The following is a 24,441-nucleotide window of genomic DNA, read 5'->3' on the forward strand; positions in this document are numbered from 1 at the left end:
TCCAATGCTTCTGGGACAGGCACCAGATTAGACAGTGAATGGATGTGACAAATTATAACATCAGTAGAATTATTTTTTATGATATCTCTTCCTCACAATGCATCCTTCACTCAGTTTAGTATCTGTACCGACTGCACTAGGTGGCAGCAGCTTTGAATGGAAAGGGCACCAGAAAAAGTCACAAAGTCAAAATAACAAGCCAAGGGATGTCACTGTTAATATGTGAAATAAATAAACAAAGCCAAAGACTTGGACCACTAATTGTAGTCAGAATACAGTCCATGATTTCATTAGCAAAGGGAACAAATATCCAGAGCCAAATCAAGCAGACATTATTTGTCGTGAAGGAACAAAAGAAGTTTTGTATCCAAAATACACTAAGAGGAGCTTCTTCTTAGTCCTTCCGCTGCTCCCATTAGGAGTCACCACAGCAGATCATCTTCTTCCATCTCTTCCTGTTCTCATCATCTTGCTCTGTTACACCCATTACCTGCATGTCCTCTCTCACCACGTCCATAAACATTCTCTTAGGCCTTCCTCTCTTCATCTTACCTGGCAGCTCTATCCTTAGTACCCTTCTCTCAGTATACCCAGCATCTCTCCTCTGCACATGTCCAAACCAACGCAATCTTGCAACTCTGGCTTTGTTCCCAAAACATCCCACCTGAGCTGACCCTCTAATGTCCTCATTTCTAATCCTTTTCACCCTCGTCACACCCAATGCAAATCTTAAAATACATTAAGAAGAACAATTGCTAAATTTTTTTTTAGGAAGACTCCGATCACCCTTTTTTTTTTTTTTTTTTGCTTAAACTTAACAGCAGTATGTGGCAGTGCTATACAGAGAAGGTGAGAGCTGAGTAAAAGAATTCAGCTGATGGCACCAGGAAACAATGACAAGGAGTTCTCCTTTAGCTCATGCAGAAGAGGGCTACTTCTGCGGGCCAGATGGCGTAAATTCTTTGCTGACCACTGGCAGTTACCACTGTGCAAATGTTGGATTTGGGATAGCTTGTGGTAAGAGTCCACAGCAAAACACTTGGCGTAGTTGGCAGGATTTGCATTTATGGAGGGGTGAAATGAGCTTAGGAAGCACTCAACTTGCAGTGCTTAGTCCTTGTTGATCTTTCTTTTTGTTGTCCTCATTATCCTTATTTTTCTGGAATAAACCCTTGTGTTTAGAAGGTGGTCTGTTGCAGTGGTTATTCTGGGTACATGTTTTGCACTTAACTGTCTCCATCTGGTCACACGACCAATCAATTAGATAACAAAGTAATGATTTAAACAATATTTGCACTGTTTTATTCCACCAGGACAATCTTGGATTGATCTTGGAGCTCAGTACATCCATGGAGCATCTCCCTCCAATCCTGTGTATGTAATGGCAAAAGACATGGGCCTGCTGAATGACACAACCGAAGAAGAATCCGAAAGCAAAGGATGGAGAGTTTTTAGCCAACAGAACAAAAAGATTGATAACGCCTTTGCCAAACAAGTCTATGAATTTGGTGAAAATATAATACTCAACAGTTACACCCTAAAGAAAAACTATACTCAAGGACAGAATCAGAGCATGGGGGAATATTTTGCCACAAAGATCCAGGAGCTGTCAACCAATTGGAGCAGTGACCCTCACCGAAGCAAGGAGGTGAATGGGATCTTCAGCTTGGTCATCAAGAACTACCTTCTAGACATAGGAACCAGTGATCTTCAAGATGTGGGTGTGGACGCCTGGCATGAATTTGGACCTGTGGAAGGGGGTGAACTCAACCTCCAGGGGTATTTGTTTTGGATAATTTCATGTTTTGAGATTTGCTTCTGTTCACACATTAGTTGACCTCTAATTTGTGCTTGATCTCCTAGTAATGTGATATCCAGGAATACAAGGATACAGTGCATTGAAATTACCGGCATACTGGAGAGGGGAGAGAAAATGAGGGCTCATCATCTATCATCTGCAGGCTACAGTACAAATGCTCTCTGGGAGATCTCGGCGCATCTGTCAGATCTCTGTAGTACCCTCGTTTCACACCCTGCTTTCACTGCATAAAACCCCAAACAAAGCCCTTTCACAAACAGACACACAACATAATTGCCCATCTGCTCAGATTTCATATAGACTTATTCTTTTTCCGGCTGCTCCCGTTAGGGGTTGCCACAGTGGATCATCTTGTTCCATATCTTCTTGACCTCTCCATCTTGCTCTGTTACACCAATCAGTGCCACCATCTCCAACCAATATAACACAGCTGGTCTCACTATCATCCTGTAGACCTCCCCTTTCACTCTTGCTGATACCCGTCTGTCACAAATCATTCCTGACACTCTTCTCCACCCATTCCACCCTCCCTGCATTCTATTTTTCTCCTCTCTTCCACAATCGCCAATACTCTGTACTGTTGATCCCAAGTATTTAAAGTCATCCACCTTGCTCATATTCCATTTAGACTAGATTAGATTTAATTAGATATACTTTATTTGTCCCAAGTGGACATTAAACATTTACGGAAGCTCACAAGAAGGACAAAGATATATTGTGACCACTAGGGGACACCACTGAGCCCCAAACCCCAGACACAATCTGACACAAAACAGTTCCAGGGTCAAATAAAGGTTTCTTTGTTTCTCAAAGTACCTTAACCACAAGCCATCCTGTCCATCTACTTCCACTTCTCCAGGTGAGGTTTGTCTACTGCTTCCTGAGTCTGACTCTCCTAAGTGAGGCATGTTGAATCAGGTAGTACTTCTGATGTCTTGACATGTCATGGCAGAAGCTCTCCCAAAGCAGGGAGATATTCTCTAGGCAGCACCCTTTCAGCTATACCCAGGGATTCCAACAGGATTGTCTTTCCAAATAACAAGTCTCATGGAGCCCTACGGAAATCCAAACTGGGAACATACCAGAGTGGAATTGTAACCTTTCACCCTGGGTGGATTAAATGTACCCGATAACCTGTCTTCCCCCCAGCAGTCCATTATATGAATTCCCCAACTTAGATAGAAACCTAGAGCCATTCTGTGCAGGTTGCACCTCTACTTATATAGTTCATCCATTATGGCCTCTCGACCAGTGTGGCCAAGTGCCGGAATGACAGGACAAAGGTGAAAGAATGGTTGGGACACCAACTGGGTCCTCCCATTTAATTCTACATTCCAAAATAAAAAAGATACCTTTATGGCTACAAATCGCAGCCAATCTGGGCAAATCACCAAAAAAGGAAATGGGCTCTTCGGCCGTCAAAATCCATGTCTTTTTAGGAAGCACCTTCTGGCTGTCTGCTCTGTACCAAAGATGCCTCCTTTTGGGTGGCCGGGCTTCTTCTCTTACGTGGACCGGAAGGGGCGGGGCTAAATGCCATCACTGGGTGGTTTCTCCGATCTTTTAGGATAGATGGAGAAATACACGCTAGTAACAGCGTCCTGGCAGGTTATCATATATCTTGAATAAGCACATGAGGAGATCCTCAGACGCACATCCGTGATACTGGGTAAGGTGTTATTCTCCATGCCAATCTGTCCGTACAAGCATTTACAATATATGTATATAAATATTATATATTAATGTCTACGCTTGGAAATGTGTGTGTCTGTCTGGCCCAGAAGTGAGAGGTGGAGTCGGGGTGAGGACTCCACCTCAGAAGAAACAGAAAACTCGCTTAGCCGCTAATAACACAAGCGATGCCACCAAGTCAGCAAAACGATTCCTCACAAGAAAGACAAAGTCGCTTTAGAACATTAGAACACTCTAGACGATAACAGGCCATTCATCCCAACAAAGCTCACCAGTCCTATCCACTTATTTCTTCTTAGCCGCTAACATCGGCAAATGGTATCCCTTTTTACTTTTCCTCCCGCTGCTAATACGCAAGTGAGGCGAGCACATCAGCAAAACGAATCCTCCTAGGAGAGAGATGCCCAGAGTTGTTCCTTTAAATTACCTGACGTCTTTACATTTCAATTTTTTTTCTGATGATTTCAATAGTTTCTGGCACTGGCTTACACAGCTAGCAATAAATAAACAACGACCCCCCAAACACAAATAAGAACTTCTAGCTAGGTCAATGAAGAGCTTGGTAGTTGGCAGTAAGATGATGAGACGTGTCGAGATGTCCCACAGGTTTACATTTTAAGGCATTGACATTTGAATACAAAAGGTCCAGCTTTTTGTGTGAACAACAGGAACATGAAATTGGAAGTCCGTTCCATCCAAAGTTTCCTGGCTGAAGACCCCAGCATTCAGAATGATTCATCTGCAAGTCTGCAGGGTACATATCGGCTTTACAGTGGTCCCTCCTCAATCGCGGGGGTTGCGTTCCAGAATCCCCCGCGAAAGGTGAAAATCCACGAAGTAAAAAACATACGTTTATATTGTTGTTTTTATATTGTCATGCTTGGGTCACAGATTTGCACAGAAACACAGGAGGTTGTAGAGACAGGGACTTTACAACACTGCAAACAAACATTTGTCTCTTTTTCAAAAGTTTAAACTGTGCTCCATGACAAGACAGAGATGACAGTTCCATCTCACAATTAAAAGAATGCAAACATATCTTCCTCTTCAAAGGAGTGTGCGCCAGGAGCAGAGAATGTCAGAGAGAGAAAAGCAAACAATCAAAAATCAATAGGTGCTATTAGGGCTTTTACAGTAAGTATGCGAAGCACCGCTCGGGAAGCATATCGTATATCATTGAGTTTTATTTAATACATAATACGTGCTTTGATTGAGTAACTTCTCAGCCATCCGCCAATAGCGTCCCTTGTATGAAATCAACTGGGCAAACAAACTGAGGAAGCGTGTACCATAAATTAAAAGACCCATTGTCCGAAGAAATCCACGAACCAGCGAAAAATCTGTGATATATATTTAGATATGCTTACATATAAAATCCGTGATGGAGTGAAGCCGCGAAAGTCGAAGCGCGATATAGCGAGGAATTACTGTAATTGTAATGTCCTCACGTTTTTAGTCTATCTTTAGTAAATCTTATGGTAATCTCCATTGTGTTACTGATTTGTCTTCTGCAATGTCTAGACCGATCTATCCTTGATTGACCCCAAGTGACCACAACTGCAAGAATAAACTTTCACATTTTTTAGGTCAGTTAGGCTTAAAACATCACAGATGTATGACATTTAACCTTTTGTTTTTTGGTTTACTTTTCTGGAATAATAGTGTTAAGAAAAACAATGCATTTCCATTACGTATACAGCTTTGTAAAATTGACACTAAAATTCATTGTACTAGAAAGAGATTCTTTGGGGTTTTTTTAAGGTATTTTTTTTCTGGGGGTGGAAAACAATAAGTACGTTCTATCTTGAAAGAGGCAGAAGAAAAGTTTGTTAAGAACTGCGAGAAAGAAACTTAGTCAAAATTGTGCCAAAGCTGTTACCAAAAAGATAATGCCGATCTGTCATTAATCCCTAACGCTATTCAGAAATCAAAGTTTAGAAACAATGCTGAGAGTCAAAATAAACAGAAAAGCACCAAAATAAAACGAATCACACAAAAGGTTCTATAAGCCTAATCTCAGATAGTACAGGTCTGTACACAACGGTTAAAGTACCATCATGCTGATGATGTCAGAGGCCACACGCTCACAGAGACTCCAAAAAGGGTGGATACTCCAAACTGCTGTTCGGCGCATACGCACAAACAGTCAGGACCCTTCCCCCTACCCGAAGGCGGAGGGAGGCCACCCTCTTGTCCACCGGGGTAAACCCCAATGCACAGGCTCCGAGTCGGGGGGCAATAAGTATGCCCACACCTGCTCGGTGCCTCTCACCGGGGGCAACTCCAGAGTGGTAAAGAGTCCAGCCCCTCTCAAGGAGATTGGTTCCAGAGTCCAAGCTGTGCGTCGAGGTGAGTCCGACTATATCTAGGCGGAACCTCTCGACCTCGCACACTAGCTCAGGCTCCTTCCCCTTCAGAGAGGTGACATTTCACGTCCCAAGAGCCAGTTTCTGTAGCCGAGGATCAGACCGCCTTCGGCCACCACCCAACTCACACTGCACCCAACCTCCTTGGCCCCTCCCATAGGTGGTGAGCCCATGGGGAGGAGGACCCACGTTACCTCTTCGGGCTGTGCCAGGCCGAACCCCATGGGTGCAGGCGCTCGCCATCAAGCCCCACCTCCAAGCCTGGCTCCAGAGGGGCTCCGGTGACCCGCGTCCGGGCAAGGGAAAATGTCGTCCATGGTTTTTATTCTTCATCGGAGGTTTGTTGAACCGCTCTTTGTCTCATCCCTCACCTAGGACCAGTTTGCCTTGGGTGGCCCTACCAGGGGCATAAAGCCCCGGACAACATAGCTCCTAGGATCATTGGGACACGCAAACCCCTCCACCAAGATAAGGTGACGGTTCAAGGAGGAGAGTTCAGGAGAGTATTAAAAAAAAAAAAAAAAAACAAAACTCCATGTTTGAGTGTTAAAAACTCTGAGGTTTAGTGTAGACGAAACACAAAAATGGAGACAAATGTCTGTGGTTTTCAAACAAAAATGCTGCCTGAGCGTTGAGGAGCATATATGTGAGGCATCTCTTGTGGAGAAGGAACTGGAAAGGAGGAAGTGAAAGAGTCACAGCATAACAGCCAGCCCACAGCTCTCTGCACTTCCGTTCGTACTGCTGACCTTTTATGTTTCACTGTTTTCCAGGCACATGCATCGGATTGTAGAGAATTTGCTGAGGGACTTTCCAAAGGAAAACATTCTGCTTAGCACGCAAGTGACAAAAATTGAGTGGAATGGATCGTTCCAGAGCAGCGAGGAGGAAGAGGAGAACCAGTATCCAGTGCGTGTGCTTTGTGAGGGAGGGAAAGAGATCCTTGCTGACCATGTGCTTCTCACCATCTCACTTGGTACTGTATTCTGATGCTATGGGATGACAACTCCATCTCTGGCGCCTCTTGGGCTTCGGTATCAATTACCTTATATACTCGCGTATAAGTCGATCATAAAATCAGACACCAACGTATACGCCCATTCAAAAATACAACACTTACATTTTTCTTTTTATTTATTTATTTATTTATTTTTTTTAACATCTTCTTGCCTCCTCCAATCTCGCACCAGTTTCTCAGACGCATCGAATTTTGTCACGGCAACGCAGTTATCAATTTCTTTTGCCACTTCAATGACTTTTAATTTAAAACTGCTTCATATTTTCTTATGATCGAATGCTCCATCGTAGATAAGGGATGCTCTTGCGATAAAGGTGTATGAGGGTGTGAGATACAAAAAACACGAAACGGTGCAAACGTCGTTTCGGAATAGTTTGGGTCTTACCGTGTGGTCACGTAGGTACAATACATAGAAAGAAAAGGCCGTGTGCTCGGTGGTTACTCTCTCAGGTGGGTGTTAGCATATCATAATCTCTTGGACCAACAGCGTGAGTTTTCCGCATTTGAATTATACGTTCGACATTATAAGATACCGAAAATTATACAGTGAAATCAAGCCCCGACGTATCCACGGGAGAACTTAAACGCAAGTATATACGGTAGATCTGTGCCTGCACTGCTTGTTACTAATTGTTAGTTAGAATACAATCAAGGGGGCAAACTCCACTTAAAGGAATGCTCCATGCAAAAATGATATTTATAGCTAGGTCCGTAAGTATTTGGACTGTGTTACAGTTTTCATAATTTTGGCAAAATGGATTTGAATTAAAGCAATCAAGATATAATTGAAGTGTAGATATTCAACTTTAATTTAAGGTATTTGACAAAATCATTGTATGTGCCATTTTGAAAAGACGGACATTCTCATACGTGGTCTTGAAAGCACCCAAAAATTTTGGGGACCATGCATAAATGTCTGTCATTCCTAAATAACTCATTCAATATTTCTGTTAAACCCTTTGAATTAATACTGAAAGCCTACACTTCCTTTTCCTTTCTGCTCACAATAACTCCTATAAAATCCTTATGAGGTGAGTCATCATCTAGTCACTTTTGCTATTTGTTGTGCAGTTGATGATAACAAACCCTCAAACTCCCTTTACTTTAGAGTAGCTAAACAACATAAAGGTGTTTTTAATGTGTGAGGAAACCAAAGTCTCAGAGAAAGTAAAGGAAGAATATACAAAATGCATACAATCAGTGCCAAGGCTGGAACTAAAACCAAAGCTCAGAGCATTGAGACAGCAGTGCCTACCACTGTGTCAACATGATTCTCTGCCAGATGATCAGATGGGTGACAAGCCCAGGAAAAAAATATGTGCTAGTCAGGATGATCTAAGACAGGGCTGTCAAACTCCAGGCCTGCTGGACCGCAGTGGCTGTAGGTCTTCATTCTAACCCTTTTCTTAATTAGTGACCAGTTTTCACTGCTAATTAACTCCTTTTCCCTTCATTTTAATAGTCCTGTTTTGAAGGATTCAGTCCTCTGAATTTATTCTTTTTTCTTCATTAAATGGCAGCCAAACAGAAATGAGATGTGAAACGAGCCGACAGATGACCAGCTAAATTGGGGCTTCAAACTCCAACCAATTTCACTCCAACCAATCTCTTAATGAGAAGCTAACTCTTGCTGCTAACTAAGCTTGTTATTTAATATTATGGCCTGTTGCTGCTCTCATTCTGCCACAGCAGACATTTCCCAAACCGCCAAAATGTTTTGGTGACCTGAGAGATCAGCCTTTAGTTTCAGATATTGTGTGATTGGCACAGGTGAGCTGCTCATGTGGTGGCTTGTTTTGTGTCTCATTATTGTTTGGCTGCTGATTAAGGAAAAAGAAACAACTAAGGGGTTCTGAGTCAAGTTAATTAAAACAAAGGCAAAAGAAGTTAATTAAAAATTTCACAGTAACCACAATGTATACAAGTTGACGCAACACAACATGTTTCTGAGGGCTTATGGGTAGTTTCAACATGCACAACGCAGCGCTCTGCCATTAGTCTAGTTGTGGGTCAGATGAGCATGGGCACTCAACTGCAGGGTTGCACCATTTTTGTCCAACACACCGTAGTGAGGTTTCTTAGGGGTGATGGAGTGAAACATGCTGAAATTCACCCAAGGATCTGCACGTGCCATAATAAATGATGTCTTGGGGGTACCGTAAAGTTGGTGCATGTTGGGTACCCAAACAACTTACTGGTCTGCACGAGCCAACATCCTTTGGTGAAATTCATCAGAAATGTCATGACAATGTGTTTTTAATCCACAGCGGAGCGTCCATGTTCATTTGACTTTGACTTCTACTAGACTTCCAGCAGAGTATTGTGCTGTGCATGTTCCCATAAGCTATTGCAACCATATTATATTGCTATACATCTATCTATCTGTTGCAGTTCCCATAGAATTATCATTTTTCCTTTACTTTAACCTCATAACATATAAAAAAGTATCATTTTTGTGTGGAGTATTCCTGACTAGTGCCCACTTATCCATTCTGGGATGTAGAAGCAAATTGCTGTAATTAAGCGATGGGTATACAAGGACAGAAGTGCAAACTTAATATACCTGCATTGTGATTTGGTCCCAATTTTCTGTAACCAGGAGTGTTAAAAGACTTTACGAGCCTTCTAGAAATATCTCTAGCGTTTTAACTCTGCTCTGTTTTAGGTTGCCTGAAGGCACTGGCGTCCACTTTATTCCACCCCCCACTCCCTTCGGAAAAGACTCTAGCAATTGAGACGTTGGGGTTTGGCACGATGAATAAGATCTTCCTGGAGTATGACACGCCATTCTGGGAAGAGGGCGTGGAGGAAATCAACCTCATTTGGGAAGACGAACATCCTGGCAATGCAATAATCAGTGAACCAAAAGAATGGATTCGGTTTATACCGTGGTATGAGGTCATGCCACGAGAAAGGTAAGACAGGATTTACAGCTTGTGGAAGAATTTGTTTTACCATCCATTAATTACTTAAGGATGGTTGGGGTTGAGGGTTGCTTTCTCTGCAGCTTAGAGCACAAAGCAGGAGGCAACCATAGATGGGGTGCACTCCATGTTAGGGACACATTAGGGTGCTGGAGGATTGTTACGAGCGTCGAGGAAACCAAGAGACGAATACAGAGTGTCATAGAGTGAAGGAACTGCAAGTCACCACTGGATACTGTTGGGGTGCCAAACCGGTCATCCCCATTTAATTCTAGCAAAACTATTTTTTTTTGGAACAAACAAAAAATTAGGGCCACAATTGTGTAGTAATTAAAAAATATATATTTTTTGTTTACTATATTTCAATTCAATTAGAGTGCCATTGAAAGCTTCTACTATAGACTGCCATCAGTCTGTATAAAGGTCTCAGAAAGGAACTCCATGCTGTCTTGGGTTCTGTGCAAGACTGATCACCTGAACACCCGTCGGCATCAGAATTTATAGCTTGGCAGCAGAAGGGATAGAGTTAGTTGCCCTCAGTAGGAGTCTTCTGTGTGCTGTGGGGGGAGCAAGAGAAGAAAATGTTTGTGCCAGTGCCCCCCCTCAACCCAAAGTGGTATTACATCCTAGTGATGAGCCCAGAGAGTGGTCCACAGACATGCCTGTATGACAAGAGTCTTATAGTGTGGTGGCTTAGTGAGATTACCGTTATAGAGCGGATAAAAGCACCACATTTTTCATGGCTAATCATTAGGGTCTATGAAAGAATTTTAGCCTAGGAGCCCAAAAAAATTGCTTGAAAAAAACACAAAACTGCAGATATACCGATTATCAATGAAAATTGTTGCGAAAATGACCAAAAATGACAGTACGTGCATTAAAAGAACCAGACTTTGACACTTCAAAGTCTTTGACAGAATCATCAAGTCATTCATAAATGCTTGAATAAACCACAAAACTGCAGATTTACAGATAGCAATGAAAATTGTTGTCAAAATGACCCAAAAATTACTGTCCGTGCACTACAAAAACCAGACGTAGATAGGCAAAACTCGAAACTTGACAGTCTTTGACAGAGTCACCAAGTCAATCACAAATTATTACATCACTATGAAATAGTTTTCAGATTTAATTCTATTTGTTGTACATGCATTTACACAGTGGTGAGTAGTCCAGATTTGCATTACTGCATTTGCATCTGGTGTATTCGCCTTTACAGGAACATCTGATCCGCTCACTCCAGGCCCTGGAGACTTCAGGGAGAGCGGCCCATTGTGGCACCCATGATCCTGATTCTGTCACCCATGCATAGCCCAATGGAGAAAGAATCAGTTGGTCATTTTGTAAGTTTGTTGTCCTGATTCCTGCCTGATGTACAACCCTTTGTACATGCACAGTAGTGCGTCCTGTGTAGATAGCAGTTTCTCCATTGATCGGTTTGCATGACAGAAGAGTTCTCTTCTTAATTGATTCACAGACATCAAAGGACTGCTTTTATCATACAGGATAACAGTCAGTCTTTCAAACATGTTGAATTGTACACAATCAGAAGTCAACTGCTGAAATGGATATTTGGCAAGATTTAGAAATGTCTCTGTGACATCATCATACGCCTGCCAGGCCTGCCAAGCTGACTTCTTACCTCTACCAGTGAAAGCTGAAGTTGTATCCCAGCCGGAGTATGCATGGAACACAGGCAACGCTCTTGACTTTGGCTCACCCAAGCTTGTACATATTTCGTTAATGTGGTAAAATCTGTGCTTCTTGCTTGTGCCAAAGGCCACCCAAATATCAGCAGCAGATTGTGTGATGACTAGGTCATGAAATAGGATGACTACTACGTCGGTATCTACAGTACGCACAATGACACTTTTTGCTCCGTCTTCCAGTGCATGTTGTTCATGTACAGCAATCCATCCGAGTGTCGGCCTACTCGTGGTTGCAGTCATTCATGGGAGAACCAGAACCAAGAACTGAAACAGCATGTCCTGTCCTGGTGTGACACATATTTTTTTTTTTCTGGTGACCAATTGAACTCTTCAATCTTATTTGTCAAAAAAGCAAAAAGCTCCTTCTTATGCGTTGGGTCACGGAGATAATCCATCCAGTTACGTGGAAGTTTTGTCTGACCGGACATTTTTCTGCGTTCGCCTTTTCCCCTCTTTTCTCGTGTTGTCTCTTTCAAACTGCCTGAGATGTTGCTGTCCCAAACAACGTCTAGTCTGTTGCAGTTTTGCAGCAGCTTTTCAAGGTAAGGGATGAAAACACCACTTGCATACATATCAAACGTGTTAACAGTGTTAATGGGCAGGAAAAGGATGATAGCAGCTCCATCCAGAACTTGGCAGTCATATAAAACAGGTGACTCACATGGATCAGGCTGTTCAAGGCACTTCAGCAGATCAGACTTGGTACCTGGCAAGTGAAACTTACCGAAGTCTGACCGGGAAGGAGGGAATGACTGCATTTCGTGTGCACAAAACTCTTCCAAGTCACTTTTGCGGTTTTCCATAGCAATGTAAAGCTGCCCAAACAGTGCAACATGGTTCTTCAGTTCTTTGATCTTCTTGCCCTGCTTTGGAGTAGACTTGTGTTTAGGGTTACTGAAGAGTGCCAGCGAATTTCTTTTTATAGGATCATTAATTGAGTGAGTTCGCTCATCAAGAACCCACTTAACAAAAGTTTTGGTATTGTCTCTTACCTGTGTCCTCAAGGCAGCGGAGTGAGTCAATCACCAGTTGACCTGTACAGATATGGTTATCAAGAGTAACTAGTTCTGGGAAATCAACCAAGAATGGATTGCCCCTCTGTCTCATAGCTTCACAGAGGCATGTCACCTGTGTGTGGAAAGTTTTATGAACTGAGAAACCCTGTTCATGGTGTAGCAAGTTCTTACTGTTGTCAGAATCATCATCATGGAGGTATTCTTCCTCAAATTCCTTCTGTAGTCTCTCAAGTTCTGGTCCTGAAATCATTCATCGTCTGAAGGCAATTGGATTTTCTATGATTCCCACTGCACCACCTGAACGCTTCACGATCTTATTCATCTGCTGGTGCTTGGTCAAATGGAAAGGCAGAGAATTTGTTACATGTCTTTGACAAAACCCAGTGTGACTTGTTCTGAAACTCATCTTTGACCGAGTCAGGCAAGGATTTCATGTCCCTGATATGGACAGGCGTCCATCTTGCATAATTTACATGGTCCAACACAAAAAACAGAGGGGTTAGTTCTTCCAAAACATCAACATACAGTGGGAAATTTCTTTCTTTGTGAGCCCTGATGAAAATCAGAATTAGGGTTTCATATCTCATGATCATGTCCCAGAACATAAAAGTAGGACTTTTTGACAGCATGTCAATTCTCCAAGCCTCTGCTGCTTCCTCATCTTTTGGGCCTGTACTAAGCATGAAAGCCTCCTTTTGAAGATTCTGCAGGGCAAGCACAGTGACTTGATGAGCATGCCTAGTTCGAGTTAGGTGGGCAGCCTTCAGAAACGAGTCAGCCATGCCAGATGATACTACTTCAGCTGTGGCGAGTGCGGCTGTCCAGCCTGAGCTTTCAAGGAGATCACCCAAGTAATTCCACAGAGCCATTTCAGTATGCAAGTCTCCAAGCATAACCACTTACACTTTCTCACCATGAGTGTCCGGCCATTTCCACTGTTCCAATTTGGCTAGGGCAAAAAGAGGCTGGTCAAATGTTGTAACGGGAATCTGTCCAGGATTCAAAAATTCAACAGCCTTTCTTACTACATACAATCCATGTTTAATCATGGCAGGTATAGCAGACTTTTCATAGAACAAAGGAAGCATGGCACATATTGCTGGGGGGGTCTTCCACCATTGGCTCTATAGAGGAATGGTAAGCTGCACATGCAATGGCATCACCACTGGTCAATTGTTCCTTATCTAAAAGTGACAATGCGTTCTGAATCCACAATATCTACAATATATTTGATTTGGTTAAGTTTTTTTTTTATCACATGCTGAGTTATTGACATTCCCATCAGGGTTATGTTAGGCCGAACTGAAACAATTGTGATATTTCATGCCTATTAATTTTGTGTTTTATACTGTTTATTGTGCAATCCCATCAGGGCTGCTAGGCTAAAATAACTCTATTGAACTTAAGGAAGAACTGTGCCAAATTTGATGCTTTTTCCGCCCTGTAAGGGTACCCTTGAATCCGGTCACTAAGCCACCACACTATTAGTCAAAAATCAGGAGAGCAACCAGAACCGAAAGGATAAGTCAAGCGAGAAGGTCAAAGGTAACAACAAAGTCAAAACTAAAATGCAACATCATAACTCTAGGGCCTACTTTGGAAAAATAAAAAGTATTCATCTAATCATTTTTGGCTTCATATTTGTAATTAATTTCAATCATTTTGCAGACATATATTTTCACTTTAACATTAAAGAGTCTTAAGTGTTAAAAAAGCCAAACTAAATCTACTGTGATTCAATGTTGTAGATCCAAGTGGCAAGTGTAGCATGCATAACGATTTTCAATGGCACTCTGATTGAATTGAAGTATAGTAAAAAGTGTGTATGTATGTATGTATGTATGTATGTATGTTGTGTGTGTGTGTGTGTGTGTATATATATGTATATATATATATGTGTGTATATGTATATATATATATATATATATATATATATATATATATATATATATATATAGTAGCAGTAGGGGGCGCTAGTGCTCCTTGAACCCTCAGGTACAACTCCAGACACCAGGTAAAAGTCCAAGACTTTTTATTGTTTAGTAACACTGTGCACAAAGCACCCTCCACACTACTTATTCAAACCACTAACTACAATACTACAAACTCTATAATTTTCTCCTCCTCACCCAGACACTTGCTCCTCTACCTCCCAGCTCAGCTCAGTGTCTGGACTGAGGCACCGTCCTTTTATAGCCCCTGACCCGGAGGTGTTCCTGTCCCAACAGTCCACAGTTCCTTACTCCTTCCAGGTCAGGGCAAAAAGTCCTTTTATCAACCCGGGAGCACGTCGTTCCTTCCTGTCACATGACCATGCGTACTCCCGGGTTATAGGGCACACAAGAGCAGGGCTGTGTAAAAACACTACATAGTCCATAAGGCCCTGCTGGAACTTGGGGCACGATCCTGCTGTCGGGAGAGCTCCTCCTGGCAGCCTGGGGGTGCGGACTGGCAGGGGAAGCCGGCAGTCCTCCACACTTCCCCCCACCCCCCCGTGACGACAACTGGGGTGGAGCGTCCTGCCCCGCGAGGGACGTCCTCCTCCAAGAGGACCTCAGCGGACCCTGGCTGCGTTGTCCATGTCTCCCGGCGAACCTTGGGGGAATGGTGTATCCTTTATCCGCCCGCTCCCCTGTCCTCCGGGGAACAGTCTCGGCACTGCGTGGCCCAGCCGACGGCAGTTGTAACACCGACGATGTCCTCCTGGGTGTCTCCCTCTGCAAGACCAGAAACACCTCGGGAATTCCGTCAGCGTTACCTCCGCCCCTTTCTCTGCCAAGGAGGGGTTTATGGCCGCTTTGCTGCCCTTTAGCCCTCTCTCTGATATGTCAGGAGTCCCACGCTTTATTTTGGGGATCTCCTGTTTCGTCTGGGGCTTGTGCACAGTTTGAGTCTCTCTATCGAAAAGAGAGCCTCTTTGCTGTTTGCACACCCGTTGTCCTTCGGTTATTAGGAGCCGGCGTCATTAGTACCGACTTGCCCCGATGAACAGCACCATTCAGCTGCACGGCTTACGGCGGCGCTTCCCGGCGCTCCTATCACGAAGCTACTACCCGCACATACGACCCGGTTGGGACCTGGGGGCTCGTGCGGCTCCAGGCGGGACTTGGGACCTTTCCTGCTGTAAAACTTTTCCCTCAAAAAGTCCGTTTGAAGGGAAACCAGTCCTCACATTTATTTTTTTTATTAAATGGGGAGCCCCCTTTTAGGGGGCCCCTAAGAGGACCAGCACTTGGTTTAACCATTTCTCCCACCAACCTTAATGGGAAACCTTTATCCGTTTTAAAGGGCCTCCGGCGTCTCCCCTGCCCACCCGACATTTAAACCGCCATTTTTTCCCCCCGGGTCCCCTTTTTTCCAGAAATGGGTTTGGCCCATTTAGCCCCCTCTCTGCGGGGGTTTTGGCCTTTTGTTCCCCTTTTATTAGGAGAAAAATTTTTATTTGGGGTCTCCGTTCTAAACGGAAGTTTAATGCCCCTACCGAAAGAAAGCTCCTGGCCAACCCGTTTCGTGATTAGGGGGCTTGTACGTGCCCATGACAGCCTCCATTAGCTAGCGGCGGGGCTGGGCGTCTCTCAGGGGCTTTACCCCAAACATAGGTTTTGGGGATGGGGAACGCGTCCAAAAGGGATGTCCCGCATGCCAATATTTTTTTAAACCATTTGGGCATTGTGTCCCCAAAAACTACGGGCTGCAGCATACTTTATGTCCCTGGACAATGCCCTTTATGTCTAAACCGAGGAGGCTGCTTGCACCCCCAGCTACACCCCCCGGAGTTCCAGCCCCGGCATAAACCCCATATTCCTTCATTTCCTTTGCAGTCCCAGTTTCCTCTTTTCCCTTTTATTTCTTAATATCTAAAAAGTATGGGAGGTATTCCTGAGGCCCCCCAATCCTTTCAGGATTTTTAGGGGGTTATTTTAACTGTTTAGTTTTATACGGCCGAAGGAACAATAACCTCCCTTGGCCCTTTTGGGGGGTACCAGGAGGTTAAAAGGGCTTTAAGGGGTTTCTAAAAACCGTTTAATCTGCCGTTTTTTCCAGACGGCAAAATCTTTTATCCACCCCACTCCCTTCGGAAAAGACTCTAGCAATTGAGACGTTGGGGTTTGGCACGATGAATAAGATCTTCCTGGAGTATGACACGCCATTCTGGGAAGAGGGCGTGGAGGAAATCAACCTCATTTGGGAAGACGAACATCCTGGCAATGCAATAATCAGTGAACCAAAAGAATGGATTCGGTTTATACCGTGGTATGAGGTCATGCCACGAGAAAGGTAAGACAGGATTTACAGCTTGTGGAAGAATTTGTTTTACCATCCATTAATTACTTAAGGATGGTTGGGGTTGAGGTTGCTTTCTCTGCAGCTTAGAGCACAAAGCAGGAGGCAACCATAGATGGGGTGCACTCCATGTTAGGGACACATTAGGGTGCTGGAGGATTGTTACGAGCGTCGAGGAAACCAAGAGACGAATACAGAGTGTCATAGAGTGAAGGAACTGCAAGTCACCACTGGATACTGTTGGGGTGCCAAACCGGTCATCCCCATTTAATTCTAGCAAAACTATTTTTTTTGGAACAAACAAAAAATTAGGGCCACAATTGTATAGTGTGGTGGCTTAGTGAGATTACCGTAACAGAGCGGATAAAAGCACCACATTTTGCATGGCTAATCATTAGGGTCTATGAAAGAATTTGATCTAGGAGCCCAAAATAATTGCTTGAAAAAAAACACAAAAGTGCAGATATACCGATATCAATGAAAATTGCTGCGAAAATGACCAAAAATGACCGTACGTGCACTAAAAGAACCAGACTTTGACACTTTAAAGTCTTTGACAGAATCACCAAGTCATTCACAAATACTTGAATAAACCACAAAACTGCAGATTTACCAATAGTAATGAAAATTGTTGTCAAAATGACCCAAAAATGACTGTCCGTGCACTATAAAAACCAGACGTAGATACGCGAAACTCGAAACTTAACCGTCTTTGACAGAGTCACCAAGTCAATCACAAATTATTACATCACTATGAAATAGTTTTCAGATTTATTCTATTTGTTGCACATGCATTTACACAGTGGTGAGCAGTCCAGATTTGCATTACTGCATTTGCATCTGGTGCAGTCGCCTTTACAGGAACATTTGAACAGCTCACTGCAGGGAGAGTGGTCCATTGTGGCACCCATGACCCTGATTTTGTCACCCATGCATAGCCCAATGGAGAAGGAATCAGTTGGTCCGTTTGTAAGCTTGTCGTCCAGATTCCTGTCTGATATACAACCCTTTGTATATACAGAAGTAGTGCGTCCTGTGTATGTGGCAGTTTCTCCATTGATCAGTTTGCATGACAGAAGAGTTATCTTCTTAATTGATTCACAGACATCAAAGGGCTGCTTTTATCATACAGGATAACAGTCAGTCTTTCAAGCGTTTTGAATTGTACACATTCAGAAGTCAACTGCTGAAATGGATGTTTGGAAAGATTTAAAAATGTCTCCCAGGCCTGTCAAGCTGACTTCTTACCTCTACCAGTAAAAGCTGAAGTTGTATCGCAGCTCGAACATGCATGCATGGAACACAGGCAACGCTCTTGACTTTGGCTCACCCAAGTTTGCACATATTTCGTTAATGTGGTAAAATCTGTGCTTCTTGCCTGTGCCAAAGGCCTCCCAAATATCAGCAGCAGATTGTGTGATGACTAGGTCATGAAATATGCCTGCAAGGATGACTACTACGTTGGTGTGTACAGTACACACAATGACACTTTTTGCTGCGTCTTTCAGTGTGTGCTGTACATGTACAACAATCAGAGTGTCAGCCTCCTTGTGGTTGCATTCATGGGAGAACCAGAACCAAGAACTGAAACAGCATGTCCTGATGTGACATATATTTTTTTTTTCTCTGGTGACCACTTGAACTCTTCAATCTTATTTGTCAAAAAAGCAAAAACCTCCTTCTTATTGGTTGGGTCACTGAGATAATCCATCCAGTTACGTGGCAGCTTTGTCTGACCGGACATCTTTCTGCGTTCGCCGCTTCCCCTCTTTTCTCGTGTTGTCTCTTTCAAACTGCCTGAGATGTAGCTGTCCCAAACAACATCTAGCCTGTTGCAATTTTGCAGCAGCTTTTCAAGGTAAGGGTTGAAAACACCACTTGCGTACATATCAAATGTGTTAACAGTGTTAATGGGCAGGAAGCGGATGATAGCAGCTCCGTCCAGAACTTGGTAGTCATATAAAACAGGTGCCTCACCCTGATCAGGCTGTTTAAGGCACTGCAGCAGATCAGACTTGGTATCTAGCAAGTGAAGCTCACCGAAGTCTGACAGGGAAGGAGAGAATGACTGCATTTCGTGTGCAAAAAACTCTTCTAAGTCACCTTCGCGGTTTTGCATAGCAATGTAAAGCTGCCCAAACAGTGCAACATTGTTCTTCAGTTCTTTGATCTTCTTGCCCTGCTTTGGAGTAGACTTGTATTTAGGGTTACTGAAGAGTGCCAGCGAATTTCTTTTTATAGGATCATTAATTGAGTGAGTTTGCTCATCAAGAACCCACTTAACAAAGTCTTGGTATTGTCTCTTACCTGTGTTCTCCTTGCAGCGGAGTGAGTCAGTCACCAGTTGACCTGTACAGATACGGCTATCAAGAGTACCTAGTTCTGGAAAATCAACCAAGAATGGATTGCCCATCTTGTCTCATAGCTTCACAGAGGCTTATCACCTGTGTGTGGAAAGTCTTCTGAACTGAGAAACCCTATTCATGGTGTATCAAGTTCTTACTGCCTCTGCTGCTTCCTCATCTTTTGGGCCTGTACTAAGCATGAAAGCCTCCTTTTGAAGATTCTGCAGGGCAAGCACAGTGACTTGATGAGCATGCCTAGTTGAGTTAGGTGGGCAGCCTTCAGAAAGCGAGTCAGCCATGCCAGATGATACTACTTCAGCTGTGGCAGGCGGCTGTCCAGCCTGAGCTTTCAAGGAGATCACCCAAGTAATTCCACAGAGCCATTTCAGTTTGCAAGTCTCCAAGCATAACCACTTACACTTTCTCACCATGAGTGTCCGGCCATTTCCACTGTTCCAATTTGGCTAGGGCAAAAAGAGGCTGGTCAAATGTTGTAACGGGGAATCTGTCCAGGATTCAAAAATTCAACAGCCTTTCTTACTACATACAATCCATGTTTAATCATGGCAGGTATAGCAGACTTTCATAGAACAAAGGAAGCATGGCACATATTGCTGGGGGGGTCTTCCACCATTGGCTCTATAGAGGAATGGTAAGCTGCACATGCAATGGCATCACCACTGGTCAATTGTTCCTTATCTAAAAGTGACAATGCGTTCTGAATCCACAATATCTACAATATATTTGATTTGGTTAAGTTTTTTTTATCACATGCTGAGTTATTGAATTCCCATCAGGGTTATGTTAGCCGAACTGAAACAATTGTGATATTTCATGCCTATTAATTTTGTGTTTTATACTGTTTATTGTACAATCCCGTCAGGGCTGCTGGGCTAAAATAACTCTATTGAACTTAAGGAAGAACTGTGCCAAATTTGATGCTTTTTCCGCCCTGTAAGGGTACCCTTGAATCCGGTCACTAAGCCACCACACTATTAGTCAAAAATCAGGAGAGCAACCAGAACCGAAAGGATAAGTCAAGCGAGAAGGTCAAAGGTAACAACAAAGTCAAAACTAAAATGCAACATCATAACTCTAGGCCTACTTAGGAAAAATAAAAAGTATTCATCTAATCATTTTTGGCTTCATATTTGTAATTAATTTCAATCATTTTGCAGACATATATTTTCACTTAACATTAAAGAGTCTTAAGTGTTAAAAAAGCCAAACTAAATCTACTGTGATTCAATGTTGTAGATCCAAGTGGCAAGTGTAGCATGCATAACGATTTTCAATGGCACTCTGATTGAATTGAAGTATAGTAAAAAGTGTGTATGTATGTATGTATGTATGTATGTATGTGTGTGTGTGTGTGTGTATGTACAGTATGTGTGTGTATATGTATGTGTGTATATATATATATATATATATATATATATATATATATATAGTCGCAGTAGGGGGCTAGTGCTCCCTTGAACCCTCAGGTACAACTCCAGACACCAGGTAAAAGTCCAAGACTTTTTATTGTTTAGTAACACTGTGCACAAAGCACCCTCCACACTACTTATTCAAACCACTAACTACAATACTACAAACTCTATAATTTCTCTCCTCCTCACCCAGACACTTGCTCCTCTACCTCCCAGCTCAGCTCAGTGTCTGGACTGAGGCACCGATCCTTTATAGCCCCTGACCCGGAGGTGTTCCTGTCCCAACAGTCCACAGTTCCTTACTCCTTCCAGGTCAGGGCAAAAAGTCCTTTTTTATCAACCCGGGAGCACGTCGTTCCTTCCTGTCACATGACCATGACGTACTCCCGGGTTATAGGGCACACAAGAGCAGGGCTGTGTAAAAACACTACATAGTCCATAAGGCCCTGCTGGAACTTGGGGCACGATCCTGCTGTCGGAGAGCTCCTCCTGGCAGCCTGGGGTCGGACTGGCAGGGGAAGCCGGCAGTCCTCCACCTCCCCACCCCCGTGGACGACAACTGGGGTGGGCGTCCTGCCGCTGGACGTCCTCCTCCAGAGGACACGTCAGCCGGACCCTGGCTGCGTTGTCCATGTCTCCGCGAACCTTGGGGAATGGTGTATCCTTTATCCGCCGTCCCCTGTCCTCCGGGGAACAGTCTCGGCACTGTGGCCAGCCGGCGCAGTTGTAACACGACGATGTCCTCCTGGGTGTCTCCCTCTGCAAGACCAGAAACACCTCAGAATTCCGTCAGCGTTACCTCCGCCCTTTCTCTGCCAAGGAGGGGTTTATAGCCGCTGCTGCCTTTGCCCTCTCTCTGATAGTGTCAGGAGTCCCACGCTTTATTTTGGGGATCTCCTGTTTCGTCTGAGGCTTGTGCACAGTTTGTCTCTACTCGAAAGAGAGAGCCTCTTTGCTGTTTGCACACCGTTGTCCTTGGTTATTAGGGCGGCTCATTAGTACCGACTTGCCCGATGAACAGCACCATTCAGCTGCACCGGCACGGCGGCGCTTCCCGGCGCTCCTATCACGGCGCTACCCGCATACGACGGTTGGGACCTGGGGGCTCGTGCGGCTCCAGCGGGCATGTCACCGCATGCCCGGACCATTACTCCTTTCTTCAAACCAGTCGGTCATTGTGCCCTCTCTGTTGTCGGGCTACGGTGCTTTGACACGGCTACTTATCATTTGCGGTGCCGGTTCGCACTGTGTCCCTTTATGCTCTACAGCGCGGAGGGACTCGCCTGCACTCGCAGCGCACACCTCCGAGCTTCCCAGCCCAGCGCTGCCAAAACCCATCAGTGCCTTCAAGGGGTGCTGCGCTCGCTCCCAGTTCCTCCTCTCGTTCCTTCAGTTGTTCAAATCCGCAAGAAGCGGCTAGGGGCTCGGTATTCCTCGAGGCCCGTAAATCATACAGGTAATGTTTACAGCGGCTGTATTTTCGCTTTCGTTTTGCTTACCCTCCGGCCGGGAACCAAGGCACCTCCTCCTGGACGTGTTCAGCTGGGTCGCGAAAGGCTCTTGGACTTGGGTCTCTCAAAGGGACGGCTGGCTACTACAAGCCCCTGAGATCTGCGTTGTCCTTCACGACTGCAGACCTTTCAGCCACAACCCGTCCAGGAGGCTCGGACCCGTCAGGGGACGACCCGCCTCGTCGGAGGACTCCGGGTTACCTTCACCGTCCCGGAATCCACGGCAGGTGACCAGTCTGTTGTCATCGTCGATCGCGGCTGTCTCTAGCCATCTCGCGTCACGACTTGCACTTCTGGGAGTTGCCGCCATTTTGTCGGACCGTGAGGCAGGTATCTGAGCGCTGCTGTGATCTGTCTGCAGGCGCTGCAAAACAGGATATATATGAATTGAGCGTCGGGCGTTTACCTGCAGCTGCCTTAGCGATGGCGGCACCCGACTGTATAGGAGCCCGGCCGACAGCTGTCCGTATCCCGAGTTCTTGCTGCCGGGCTTGTTCGGCCGAATAGCGCTCTGTCTTCTCGCTCCGGTCAGGTAGGCCCGGTCATTCGCTCCGTCCAGGCCCTGAACCCCTAGGACTGACCTTCTTTTCCCGGTCTTCTTGCCCCCGTTCTCGGATTGGACTGGCGCGCCCGTAGTGTTTTCAGTAGCGGTGGTGTTTGTACTTCGTGAAAAGCTGGGGAATCCACGAGGGTTGTCTGCCCACATGAAATTTATTTTGAATGCGGTCCCCTGCCAACAGCGACCAGAATCCTGCCGATCGCCAGTGTGGCTCCAATGACCGTGGCGCTCCGGGTTATAGGGCACACAAGAGCCCAGAGCCCCCTACAGTGACTCCGGTGGTCCCCAAGGTATCCAGCAGGGCTGTGTAAAAACACTACATAGTCCATAAGGCCCTGCTGGAACTTGGGGCCGATCCTGCTGTTGGGAGGCTCCTCCTGGCTATATATATATATATATATATATATATATATATATATATATATATATATATATATATATATATATATATATATATATATATATATATATATATAAAATACAGTGGAAAGTATTCGACCCCTTCAATTTTCTCTTTGTTATATTGCAGCCATTTACAAAATCATTTAAATTCATTTTTTCCCTCATTAATGTACACACAGCACCCCATATTGACAGACAAAAAAAATAATTTTTGAAATTGTGGCATATTTATTAAAAAAGAAAAACTGAAATATCACCTGGTCCTAAGTATTCAGACCCTTTGCTCAGTATTTGGTAGAAGCACCCTTTTGAGCTCATACAGCCATGAGTCTTCTTGGGAAAGATGCAACAAGTTTTTCACACCTGGATTTGGGGATCCTCTGCCATTCCTCCTTGCAGACCCTCTACAGTTCTGTCAGGTTGGATGAAACGTTGTGGACAGCCATTTTAGGTCTCTCCAGAGATGCTCAATTGGGTTTAAGTCAGGGCTCTGGCTGGGCCATTCAAGAACAGTCACAGGAATTGTTGTGAAGCCCCTTCGTTATTTTAGCTGTATGCTTAGGGTCATTGTCTTGTTGGAAGGTAAACCTTCAGCCCAGTCTGAGGTCCTTAGCACTCTGAGAAGGTTTTTGTCAGGATATCCTGTACTTGGCGCATTCATCTTTCCTCGATTGCAACCAGTCGTCCTGTCCCTGCAGCTGAAAAACACCCCCATAGCATGATGCTGCCACCGCCATGCTTCACTGTGGGGACTGTATTGGACAAGTGATGAGCAGTGCCTGGTTGTCTCCACACATACCGCTTAGAATTAAGGCCAAAAAGTTCTATATTGGTCTCATCAGACCAGAGAATCTTATTTCTCACCATCTCTGAGTCCTTCAGGTGTCTTTTAGCAAACTCCATGCGGGCTGTCATGTGTCTTGCCTCTCCTCAGTGTCTGGAGACAACCAGGCAGTTTTTCTTTTTTAATAAATCTGCAACAATTTCAAAAATTATTTTTTGTCTGTCAATATGGGGTGCTGTGTACATTAATGGGGAAAAATTAATTTGAATGATTTTGCAAATGGCTGCAATATAACAAAGAGTGAAAAATTGAAGAGGGTCTGAATACTTTCCTGCCACTATATATATATATATATATATATATATATATATATATATATATATATATATATATATATATATATACATACATACAGTGCTCAGCATAAATGAGTACACCCTTTTTAAAAAGTACAAATTTAATCAGTATCTCAATGAACAAAAGAACAATTTCCAGAATTTTCAAAAGGCTGAGTTTTATTGAACACTTAACTCCATAACATGAAATTAAGGTTAATAATATAACTTAGATCACAAACTT

At 44.0% G+C, this 24,441-nt stretch overlaps 1 protein-coding gene across 1 annotated transcript in view; it reads left to right on the top strand.

Annotated features, from left to right (window-relative positions):
• LOC120542727 (peroxisomal N(1)-acetyl-spermine/spermidine oxidase-like) overlaps positions 1-24,441 on the top strand; it is an 85,385-nt gene that overhangs the window by 18,977 nt on the left and 41,967 nt on the right. Inside the window, exons 5-8 of the mRNA XM_039775365.1 lie at positions 1,314-1,779; positions 6,651-6,853; positions 9,561-9,810; positions 16,589-16,822. Of these exons, the coding sequence (XP_039631299.1) occupies positions 1,314-1,779; positions 6,651-6,853; positions 9,561-9,810; positions 16,589-16,822 (1,153 nt within the window). The remainder of the gene's footprint in view (positions 1-1,313; positions 1,780-6,650; positions 6,854-9,560; positions 9,811-16,588; positions 16,823-24,441) is intronic.

Source organism: Polypterus senegalus, chromosome 13 (genome assembly GCF_016835505.1).
Source record: "Polypterus senegalus isolate Bchr_013 chromosome 13, ASM1683550v1, whole genome shotgun sequence".
Taxonomy (NCBI): Eukaryota; Metazoa; Chordata; class Cladistia; order Polypteriformes; family Polypteridae; genus Polypterus; species Polypterus senegalus.